The sequence below is a fragment of the Trachurus trachurus genome, assembly GCF_905171665.1.
Source record: "Trachurus trachurus genome assembly, chromosome: 14".
Lineage (NCBI taxonomy): Eukaryota > Metazoa > Chordata > Actinopteri > Carangiformes > Carangidae > Trachurus > Trachurus trachurus.
The window spans coordinates 25,027,372-25,038,426 of NC_139903.1; the positions used below are offsets into that span (position 1 = coordinate 25,027,372).

The 11,055-nt window shown below is 39.8% G+C and overlaps 3 protein-coding genes across 4 annotated transcripts in view; 1 reads left to right on the top strand and 2 right to left on the bottom strand.

The window, feature by feature from the left end:
• The window catches only part of b3glctb (beta 3-glucosyltransferase b), a 28,547-nt gene extending 26,630 nt beyond the window's left edge, over positions 1–1,917 (bottom strand). Inside the window, exon 1 of the mRNA XM_083987433.1 lies at positions 1,785–1,917. The gene's annotated coding sequence lies outside the window, so the exon portion shown is untranslated. The remainder of the gene's footprint in view (positions 1–1,784) is intronic.
• Positions 1,918–3,349: 1,432 nt separating this feature from the next.
• On the top strand, positions 3,350–5,084 carry medag (mesenteric estrogen dependent adipogenesis). Its single transcript, XM_083986629.1, has 5 exons — positions 3,350–3,585; positions 3,709–3,845; positions 4,150–4,265; positions 4,355–4,528; positions 4,624–5,084. Exons 1-5 carry the CDS (start codon positions 3,386–3,388, stop codon positions 4,636–4,638), a joined length of 642 nt encoding a protein of 213 aa, XP_083842755.1. The 5' UTR covers positions 3,350–3,385; the 3' UTR covers positions 4,639–5,084.
• A 9-nt stretch (positions 5,085–5,093) lies between these two features.
• On the bottom strand, positions 5,094–10,386 carry alox5ap (arachidonate 5-lipoxygenase-activating protein). Of its 2 annotated transcripts, XM_083986631.1 has the most exons (6): positions 10,244–10,386; positions 8,577–8,682; positions 8,381–8,462; positions 6,830–6,900; positions 5,442–5,523; positions 5,094–5,359 (listed from the first exon to the last, which is right to left on the bottom strand). In XM_083986631.1, the coding sequence occupies exons 2-6, from the start codon at positions 8,647–8,649 to the stop codon at positions 5,197–5,199; spliced, it is 471 nt and encodes a 156-aa protein (XP_083842757.1). In that variant the 5' UTR covers positions 8,650–8,682; positions 10,244–10,386; the 3' UTR covers positions 5,094–5,196. The 2 variants fall into 2 exon arrangements, with proteins under 2 accessions (XP_083842757.1, XP_083842756.1); XM_083986630.1 differs by lacking the exon at positions 10,244–10,386 and having other exon boundaries at positions 8,577–8,774.
• Positions 10,387–11,055: the final 669 nt, after the last annotated feature.

Genomic DNA, 11,055 nt, shown 5'->3' on the forward strand with positions numbered 1-11,055 from the left:
AACATTTTGTGTGTGTCCCTGAAATCGCTGTCCACCCTGTCATTTTGGGGTAACTGCCCCTTTAAGCAACCCTATGATGTTTTCAGTGACATTACTACCATCATTTTGTCTTTCTTCAATGGAGCCTGACACAGTGGCTAGTTGCAAAGTAAGTATTTACACATATATTTCGTATTTGTTCTCGTATTATGTGTGCAGTTGGATGTTGTCAAGCTTAACATGTCCACTCTGTCATAGTGAAATATCAATTAATATAAATACCTTTCAAAAATTTGAAACATATTTGTTAAAAAGTACACAGTTTTGCTAACTGAATCATGTTGCTAACTGAACAACAGTTAGCAACCTTGCTAACTGAAGGTCCACCATGTGCTCATTTAATGCTAAAATTAGCTTAAAATGTCCACCCTGTCATTGTCCACCCTGTCAGTACAGTACTGTAAACCTCCCATGACAGGGTGGACATGGTTCATGACAGGAAGGACATGTGCATAATTTTGGCCTTATGCTGATAATGTTACACACTACTATACATTTTATAACAGTGCATGCTGTACTGTACATAGTAAGAGTGGACAATATGGACTTTTTTGGTGATATTATTACAAATTGTGTTTCAGGCAAAGGCGTCAAGGGGAAAGCATTCGAAGGAGTTCGAAGAGGAAACTGAAAAAACACCTCGCAAAAGAGAAAACTAAAACTGAGAAATATAAGAAGATTCAATTGTTCAACTGGTTTCCCCCTATATGGGAAAAAGACCTCTGACATTTTTTTTAACATCATTTCTTTTAGATTTATTGCATTTATGAGTGTCCACCCTGTCATGCCCAATGTCCACCCTGTCATTGTCCACCCCGTCATTTTCATGTTTTATTAAAATAAACACATTATTTTTACAAGTTATTGAAACCTTTTGTGTGATTCTGTTATAAACAAAAGAGGGCCAAATAGAATTGTTTGAAAGTTTGACCAGATATCTTTGTTGTTAGATTTTATTTAGAAAAGAAAGTGCAATTCTCGCAGATTTTATAGAGAAACGAAGCGTTTGCCATAATTTCATTAATATCCAAATACTTTTCCCATTAACTAAAGTATAGTGTTGAGAAATGGACTAAAAAGCTTTCTAAAAATGTATATTTTATAATCACTATGTAATTACAATGTATTTATTCTACTTTGAATATGTCCATGACAGGGTGGACATATTTCGCTGTTTGCATATACTTTGTTTGCTTTCAGTTTATTTCTAAAAAGTGTGGGAGCTTGACCATCATGCATTTCTAATAGCATAACATCTACTTAATACAATTAATATGAAGTTACATGGAAAATCTCAGCTTTTTTTTTGGAAATGGGGAAGTCTCGAAGGCACCTTATAGTGATATTGACTAATTGGCACATAACAGTACAAAGTAAAACAAACAGGAGCTTGGGGTTTACTGTAATTAAATGGGACATGGGTAAAGATATTTGAGAATGTAGTTCAATTCAATTCAATTTAATTTTATTTGTATTGCATGAAATCATAATACGCAAAACATTTTGCACGGTAAGGTCAATGCCTTACTTTAATACAGAACAGTTCCTACAAAGAACAAGTACGGTAGGCTATAGCCTACAATAGCAACACAAATATTTGAAAGGAACGCCAATGGAAACTTTAAAAAATGTCTTTTGAACCCAAACACCCCAGATATAATGATTAAAACAAACAGCCAACAGGACAGGAGCCTGCTGGAGGAGAAGTAGAGTTTTGATGATGAACTGGACTGAAGTGTATCCACCTTTCCTTTAAACAGCAGCAGATGGGACGGGTAGAAAATCAAAGTTCAAGTTAAAATCTGAAGTCCAACAGTAAAAGTGAAAAGAAAGCTTTCCAGATTAGAGGTTGAAAACAAAGTTTTACTCTTACAGGCCGTGCACACTGATGGAAACAGCCAGAACAAATGAGTCAATAGTCTCCAGACCACAGTGGCTAAACATGGACTTCTTGGCTGGTTCAGTCTGGTTCTTCTGTGAAGCCGCAGTGAGTGTTCACATTTTTGTGCAAATAAAATGAACTGTGCAGAAATAAATCCAGATGGGAAAGCTGCACTCTCAAGTAGGTGTATATTTACAGAGGCATAGGCTATTGTGGTTTATTGTAACACAAGTGAGTACCACATTGTCAAACAGCTATTGACGGAAAATCATTTAGGTTCAATAGGTGATTTATGAACCTGTGTAATGTGCCGAGTATAAATAGTACAATGTTGTCAGATTGAGTTGGGGAAAAAAAGGTCTGAGCAAACATTTTGTTTGAACTAAAGCAATGAATGATTAGACATGTTCCTGATGTGAAACACAAATACACAGTATATAAATGTTTTCACTGCACCGCACACAGTCAAAGGTGACTCACAATTCACTTAAGTTTCAAATTAGGTGCTGTACTTTTCCTTCTGGGTTGAGGAGTGATGTTTTTTCCGAGCACAAGGCCAAGTGCTGCCTACGAATAGCTTCCTGTAAAGCACCAGACAATACACACATCACTTAAGTGGGCTATGTATGTCATATTTGCATAGGCTACATGTATACAGGCTCCCATGGCCTTTACATTTATGATCAGTGGTAACATTTGTATGAGTGCTGTGAAGGAGCTGTGTCACGTGCAATGCAAAAGGAAGTTAATACATCTGCTTTAAAAATAAAAGCACAATGCTTGTTACTTGCATGAATAAATGGGAGACATCTGAGACATTACCATTAATGTGTTGTTGGATGTTGAGTTTTACATTCACTTTTGTAATTAATACATTTTTGAAACACTGAAGCAAAGCATGGCCAGTGAAGGTTACTTTTAATTTCTCAATTATTCAATTAATTATGAATGGTCAAAAGTATAGCCTAATTAACAGAGCCTTAGGTTTGTTCACACCAAAGTATTTAGAAAATATCAATAGTAAAAATATAGAAAGTGTTAGCATTTAGAACAATATTTAGCTACAAACAGCATTTTCTGTTTATGACTTTTAGCCTACTGACTAAAAGATGAACTATTAGTGGCAAAATTGGAAATCAGACATAAATTATGACAGCTGTTGTTTTATTTACTAATGTTCGGTGCCTTTGCTGCTTAATAAGCTGCTTATTGTTTTTCAATCATTAACAACATAATTGACTATAACCAGAGACGTTATAATATGAGCCTAGAAGGACTTTGCTATAACTTCAGCTGTGTCGTGTTCCTTGTAGGAGTTTTATTTTGTAGAACGCAGACCGGAAGTGCGGTGTTGTAAACACGTCAAACTCGACGGTGGCTGGGACTTATTAAAGCTGCGGGCTGGACTCGAGCAAATATCAGCAGCCGCAGCAGCTGGAAAGCAAAGGAGAGAAGAGTGACAGCATGACGCCGAACACAGTGTCCCACAGCCGGGTGGAGGTGACGGAGCTCGGGGAGTTTCTGAGGGATCCTCCGGCGGGTTTCTCCGTGAAGCCCCTCGGCTCCGGGTACCGGGTCCGCAGCGACCCGGAGACCAGCCTGGTGCTCATCGATGACTGGCACTCCTGCAGAGGGAAAATAGTTTTCGAGAACTCGCTGGGAAGGTGAGAGGTCAAGAAAAAAAAAAAAAACACTTGAACGCAGCTTTATCCATAAACACATAGCTCTATTATGTGTAGCCTACAGACAAACTCACATGGAGCTGTTTTTATTGTTCCCAACGACAGGAAAGTTAAAATGCACAATCTGTGGGAGTACACCAGCACGAGGAAGAGCCTGCTGTCCAAGAGGATCTATCTGCTTATGTCTGCCTGCCAGGAAAACTTCTCAGAGAGCAACAAGAGAGCAGCCGGAGAAACCAGAGGTAACTCAAGCCATCTGTTTATGAAGTAAAGAAAAAAAGAAAGTAAAAAAAAAAAAAAAAAAGTCCTTAAATGCACCATTGCTGTTCTTTGTTGCTTTTTTTTAAAACCGATGTGTAGGCTGCAGAGTAGCTAGCTCATGCAGTTTTTAGTGGCATGTGTGACTCATGGTGGCTGTCTGACTCTGGATGCTTACAATGGGTGGGGTGGAGGAATTACAATGACAGCACAGTACTGAGGGCAACATGTTTTTCTGCAAACGTTTTTCCTGCTGCTCCTCATGAATGACCCGCATCTCTGTTCCAGTGCTGCAGCAGTGCGTGGTGTCCATCGACGGCAACGATCCTCTCATCAGGTGGCAGATGGAGAGAGGCCTGGACTGGACCATCTCCTCAGTCGCCGGGGAGAGCTACAGGGTGGATGTAAGCAGGACGTTGCACTCTGGGGATATTTGTGTTCCTCTGACGTTTTCCAGATTTAAGTGTTGAAATGTGTCTTTCTCTTGCGTCAGATTGACTTGGCTGAAGCCCTGGACAGCTGGGCGGCTGAAAACCTCCGCATCCTAACTGATGACCTCATGAAAGTCACACCTGTGTGGAGAGACGCCTCCTTCACCCTCAAATACTACTCCGATGCCCTGTTTGATTTCCCATTCTGGTTCGGCTTAAGCAAAAGAAACTTCCAGGTACTTGTCTCATACTTTTATTATTATATATTAATAATAACCCACATTTTCTACATTTGTCTTGTCTGACCTGCTTGTGTCTCTTTCTGTTAAAGCTGAGACTGACCTGAGCCAGCAGTGGATAAAGAGACAGTAAAAGTCAAGTTCATCTGCCATGTCTTTGGTGGATGTTTGGTCTGTTTCCTCAAGAAAATGCTGCAAAAAGAAAAAAGCAGATGTGTGGTTTTAACAGCAGCCTGCCAGGTGAAGCACCAGCCTACCTCTGGGGACTTATAAGTGCTGTTGGGTCCTGTATTTCTTCAGTCCACTGGATGGAAACTGAACTGACCGCGACTGATGAGGAAATTCTGGATGGCATTAAGATTATTCAGGCAAATTATATGTGTAACTTGACTGTTTAACATGTTTTTGTAACTGACGATGCAATTACCTCATGTACTATGGCTGTATGAAGGTTTCGAGGGGTCAAATCTGTGTCCAAAAATCAATTGCATGAAAACTTTTGTACCTTTTTTTTTTTTTTGAATTTTTTATTAAATTCAAATACAATAAATGCCTTTTTCTTTTTACAAACAAAAAAGGAGACTGCGTTTTAATTCAACAGTTCTTATCAGATAAAGCATAAATGTGGGTTGGGTGACGTTGCCTCTATGGTGACACATGCTGTTTTATGGGATGAGGAGAAGAGCGGATGCAGCACCGGTGATGGTTTGCACGTATTCTTTGTAGTCGCTGCCGTAGAAATGCAGCAGCAGGTAGTTGAAGATGCCAACGACGCACATGAGGAACAGGAAGGAGATGATGCGTTTCCCAAACAGGTAGCCCGGGGTGCTACACAGAGATAAAACAAGTTACACACATACCGTACCTCTTCACAACATGCAAACACACCGTATCGATTGTGTTCACTGACCTTTGAGAGGTTTGTCCCAGGTATCCCACAAAGTACTTCTGTCTGACCAGGAGGTAGATGATCCCAGCGAAGGCAGCAGGAGCTTTGAGCAGACAACAGAAAATAATTAGGTAAAACTCTACAGGCTACAGCATGCACATTTATGCATTATTCATGCTGGGAATTCCTACTGCAGACACTAAAGACTGAAAAGTGAGTGAGAACATAATTATTTTCAAGCGCAGCTATAAACAGCTTTTTATGGACCTGTACAAGAGAAATGAGCTGGACAAGATCTAAAAATTAATTTCTTCTTGAAATTTTGTCTAGTTTGGTTTTTACTACGGAGACACCAGGGGTGCAGATCTGATGTAAGGATTGGGGGGGGGGGGGGGGGGGGGGGACAACTCTTACCATGCCACCATACTTCGTAGAGGCTGGCCATACCATTCAAAAAGTCCTGCACAGGGAATCATATTGGGGGGATGTCCCCCCCATCCCCCCCGGGATCTGCACCCATGGTTGACAGCTTTGAAGCTTTGCTTCTTTCTGTCCCTCCTCGTACTGGATTGTTTTTTGTTTTGTATGTCTATTCTGTTTGTCTATATGGTGTTTTTAATGTTTGGTACTGTTTAAACAAGAGGAAAATAAAGAAATGAAAAATGAATTTGCACAGAGACACATGGAGCTCTCAGGCACCGGGTGGTATGAATACCTGTGCAAGTAGATAAGCCTTATGTCAACAAAAAGTGGATGACACATGTGGCAACATGGCTTAAAAGGTTTCTGCTGATATATTGAACATAAAGGGTTAAAATCCATAAAATAAATGTGATATTTATATCAGAAGAACATTTTTTATTTTTGCATTGCATTTTGCATTTTGCATTTTGCTGTTTTCAGTCAGTTACTCAAAAAGCATTCTGGACTAACTGTGTGTTTGCACATAAAGAGAATAGAGAGCACTGGACATCATTTCTCCTTTTAACCTGGATATTTATATCAGGTTGCTTGTCCTGCCATCTGAGACCTGCAACAGCTACGGTTTGGTAAAAACCCCTTCCTGTTTCAGCAGCTACCATTTGTAAAGAGAGAGGGCCGTGAAGAAATGGTGAGGAAATAGTTTTTGAGTTAAGAGGCCTAAGAAGACTGATCATCCTGCATCAGGACCTGCAGCCAGTGAAGACAACACATCAACTCCTCTAGTTTTTGAATGAAATGTGTCATAATCAAATCAAGTAAATGTTGTTAATTTTATTATGAATGTAGGTCAAACACTATACAAAATGTGAGCAAAAACTACTGACTCCAACTTGACCTTCCACAGCTCCATTGACTTTAGCTGGGTGTGTTTTTTTCACAATACAAAAGTGTGACTGTCTCCTTTACGGCAACTGACTAATGATTACCTTGATTGAGACACACACCGGCACACCACATGACTGCCAGGAACGTGGGGTAAGCATCCATGCAGTTACGACTAGAAGAAAGACAAACAAGATCTGTGATTAACACTGCAATTTCCAGGAAGTACATGCAACGACAAATGTGTGGGGCAATCGGCGATCTGTTCCTGACAGCAGCAGGCCATACACAGAGACTTTTCTACGAGTGTTGGGAAATGTTTTGAAGCTGCAGAGCAGAAGTGGCTTTGAAAAAACAGAGAGAGAGAAAACGATCCTTTGGCTTTGTGAGCGATGTAGGAGCAAAGCTGAAGTGGACGGCCAGGAAAAACTGAGGCTGCTCTCTGAAACCGGCTGGTGCAATAAATTGCAATAATCAGGACAGCGTGTTGCGCAGAGCCATGGCCCACAAACCTTTTCCAATCTCACATGTCAGGAGCATCAGGCCAAAACACACCACACTTTACAAGCTGGCTGAAGGAATCTGGGCAGTTTGAAAGTGTCATTAAATATTTGCATCACATCTTTTTTGGGGGGGGGGAAATCCCAACATCAGGTAGAAGACGGGGAGTGGCAGAGACATTTCCGCGTTAAAACAGGAAGTGTCTCTCAAACATGGACTGAACTGTTGTATCTGTTACAGCTTTTAGAATTCAGTTGGACTGGATTAGAGTTTGAATTTCCATTTCTGGCTTTAGCGTTAAGTGTTATCGCTTATAGTGCTGCATAATTTTCAATCCTAGTGAATTGATTGATTCATTTTCTGATTGACAAGTTAATAATGTATCTTTTTTATGCCAAATGCAAGTGTTCAATATCCATTGCAATCTGGAAAATGTGACAGTGCATCTTTAACCCTAACCCTGATTCTTAACACTGATCATATAAATGAAGTTACTGAATACTTTTCTGATTGACAGGTTGTTTGTGTCTTTGTATTTCCAAAAACAAGGGATAAATGTCCATTGGAGCACCCAAAATCCCTAACCCCTAAACCCAAACCCTAACCCTATTGATGAATTGATGGACGATTTTTCTAATTGATCGTTAAAATGCCAAAAACAAGTGATAAATGTTCCTAACATCCAGAAATAATCCATCTCTGACCTTAAAAGTAGAAAATCCAAAACATTTTTAACTGAACAACTTACAAATCAATGGATTAATTGGGTCTCATTTATCTGTGACCCTCATTAACGAGGAATTGCAGCGGTGGTCTGGTAAATCTAAAGATATAATTTCTCGGCCACAGACTGCAAATGTACGAGCTGTCAATTGAACAGATGATGATGACTCACATTCCTGAGAAACTAAGAGAAAATATTTTTTCCTAATGGCTTTTGTTGCTTTCCCATCCGACATTCAAATGAGCTCTTTCGCAGTCCCCCATTTCCCAACATGGCTGGGAGTGCTCAGGCAAATGAGGCCTGCATGCCTCATGGCCAAAGTAACAATGGGCGAGTGTGAAACCAAATGGAAAGTTTGTAGTAGGAAGTAAAGTAACAGACAAAGTAGCCGACTGTGTCACTGGCTGCTGATGGAAGAAAGGGCACTTACTTGGCACAAGACACTCGCTCAAAACAAGACGTGTGGGACTTCTGACTCTTGCATTCCCTCTCTACCTTCTGGGCAAAGAATGCTGAAGAAACAGAGAGAAACCAGCTGAAAACTATGGTGTCTGTCTTAAAAAAAAGTTTAAAGTTTGAAAAAAACAACAACTGTTATTTGTGGCAGAAATCCCTCTTGTTCTCACCATTCTGAAGGACGCTGAGGAGGGTGACGATGACCAGGAGGTAGATGTTCTTCACCACTTCGTGAGAGTCCATGGTCAAGGCTGGAGGTGCAGGTGGATGTTGAGGCTGAGGGAGGCGGACAGTGAATGAACACTGACAAGTCAGCAGCTGATCATAAACCTGATGGTCTGTCCCCCTGTGGTGTCACACAGTCCCTGTCTCACCTCCATCCCTCATCACACACACTGTTGTTTGTGGCTTCCCCTTTATGTAAATGACCCTGTGGTTCAAAACAGAGCGCTGCAGGCAGGTCTGTTACTTCCTCTGTGTGTGTTTGTGTCGGACTCACTCACACAGTTTGATGATTTGCAAAGTTATTTACCTCAGCTAAATCAGGACTCAAAATATTCACTGCAGAGGTACAATATCATTTTACAAGCTGCAGAAACAAATAGTACAAATGAGAAGCGAGATTATTCTAACTCATCATATGAGCTGGGCTGTACAATATTTGTCTTTGAATTAATCTAACAGAGTCAATACACTGTGATGTACTCTAACCCAATATGTGCATTTCAGTGGAAACTTAAATTAATCATGTAGACTAGCCTACTGTGTCGTTTAATTTGCATGGGGAGAAGTTATATGAGCAAAATTGACCTTTATGTGAAGTATTCAGGTTAACTTTTGGTGAATTTGGGAGAAATCTACTCACGAAAGAAGACAAAATGAAGTAAACCTTGTGGATTTTCTACCATTTCTTTTGACTTTTATGAAAGAATATGTTAAAGAAGAAAAATAGTCCAAAATCTCAAAATTGATCAGTGCATGAAAAAACACCTTAACACCTTAACATTAATGCAATACAGGCAATAACAATAACCAGTTGACTAAAAATGGTAATCAAATACATGTGATGGAGAATTTGCCTCTGAAATATCTAGAGTAATAGTATTACCTGTAACAAAACATACTATATATAATAGAAATATACTAAGGCACAGTTACAGTGGTGCATGTACTCACTCCACCAACAGAGTGCTGTGAAAATACGTCATTACAGTAAAAGACAGAGCTTTATTATATGGAGGCTGTGTCAGTGACTGACTCACCTACAGTCAAACAGCACCTGCATGTGCTTTGACAAGGTAATGCACTGAGCCCTGCCTTTCCTCCCCAGAGACCGTCGCTCCACAAATTAATCCAACAGATTTATGCACAGAGAGAGCTGCACCTCTTCATTTGATGAAATTAATTCCATCGCATCGACGCCATCATGCCACCACGCCCCTCCTCAGGTTGTGACACAATTCACTTATAAACCATGAATAAACTTCCAAATTTTATTAACAAAACGTTGACTAAATGGGCCAGATGTTGTGCAGGGTCTGGAGTTAATGCAGTTTTACATTCTTTGCCTACACATATTTAATCAACCACTAGCCTAATTGTAAAAGTTACTGGTAAATTTAGGATATTTTTTTTTAAATTGTAAATTATCCTTTCACACAATAGGCCTACACTTTTTTTTGATTAACTGCAAAGCTGCAAATCAATCATTCATCAAATTAACTACAAATTATATTTTTGTAATACCTTTAGATGTAGGCTAAGTGTAAAACCCTTAGAAAATAAACAACCATGCCCAGATTAAGCCCCTTAAAAAAATAATTGGGCTCATATTTACCTTCACAATAAACGACAGTCATTATTTTCACTCATTGTTCAGTGGCTCCAGCTTCAGACTATTTGTCACTGTCGTTTTTTTGTTGCTGTTTGTTTATGTCAGTGAACGCATCATTTTGGGGGGGTTTGACACCACAGCCTGAACCCCCCGCAGCCGCAGGCGACCGTCTCACCTCGGGTCACACTCATCCAGCTGTGGTGGCGCGAGGTGACCCGAAGCAAGAGAAATCAAACACGTCACGCAGGTTGTGTGCTTGTTTTGTTTGCAGTTGGGTAACACGCGGATATCGTGTCCCATATGGTCTAGCGGTTAGGATTCCTGGTTTTCACCCAGGCGGCCCGGGTTCGACTCCCGGTATGGGAACGGCTTCTTTTGTCAGCTGATGTCTTGTAATGAATGAGTATTGGCACAGAATGAGCAGGATATCGACACAATTTTCACGTCGGACAAGTTTCATGTTTACGACAATTACACCAGTTTCTAAAGGCACCAATTCTAAGTAACCTATTGAGTAGAATAATAAAAACGGCTAATATAAGAAATATCAACATCAAGTAGGCTATCTAATATTAAGTAATATGTTACAATTAGGCCTATTTGTTTTTTATAATAATTATTTGTTTCTCATTTGTTTTCTTAAATTTTTTTATTTTGTCAGATATTAAATCTGTGAATGTGCTTTGAAAATGTTAGTGCACTCTGCTACACCACCAGAGGAAGATTTAGTGACCACAAAAATGATCTTTCTTTATTTTCAGTAAGCAGAGAAAGACCTTGGTTTTTTTTATATTGGGTGGAGTTAACAGAGAAAA

Excerpts from the sequence above, each read along its gene's own strand:
- medag (XM_083986629.1), top strand. The coding sequence starts at position 3,386 with ATGACGCCGAACACAGTGTCCCACAGCCGGGTGGAGGTGACGGAGCTC. Across the intron at positions 3,846-4,149 it reads AGCAGCCGGAGAAACCAGAG|TGCTGCAGCAGTGCGTGGTG; the intron begins GTAACTCAAGCC and ends TCTCTGTTCCAG. Across the intron at positions 4,266-4,354 it reads GGGAGAGCTACAGGGTGGAT|ATTGACTTGGCTGAAGCCCT; the intron begins GTAAGCAGGACG and ends CTCTTGCGTCAG.
- alox5ap (XM_083986631.1), bottom strand. The coding sequence starts at position 8,649 with ATGGACTCTCACGAAGTGGTGAAGAACATCTACCTCCTGGTCATCGTC. Across the intron at positions 8,463-8,576 it reads CCTCAGCGTCCTTCAGAATG|CATTCTTTGCCCAGAAGGTA; the intron begins GTGAGAACAAGA and ends CTGTTTCTTCAG. Across the intron at positions 5,524-6,829 it reads CGGTGTGTGTCTCAATCAAG|CTCCTGCTGCCTTCGCTGGG; the intron begins GTAATCATTAGT and ends GTCTGCTCAAAG.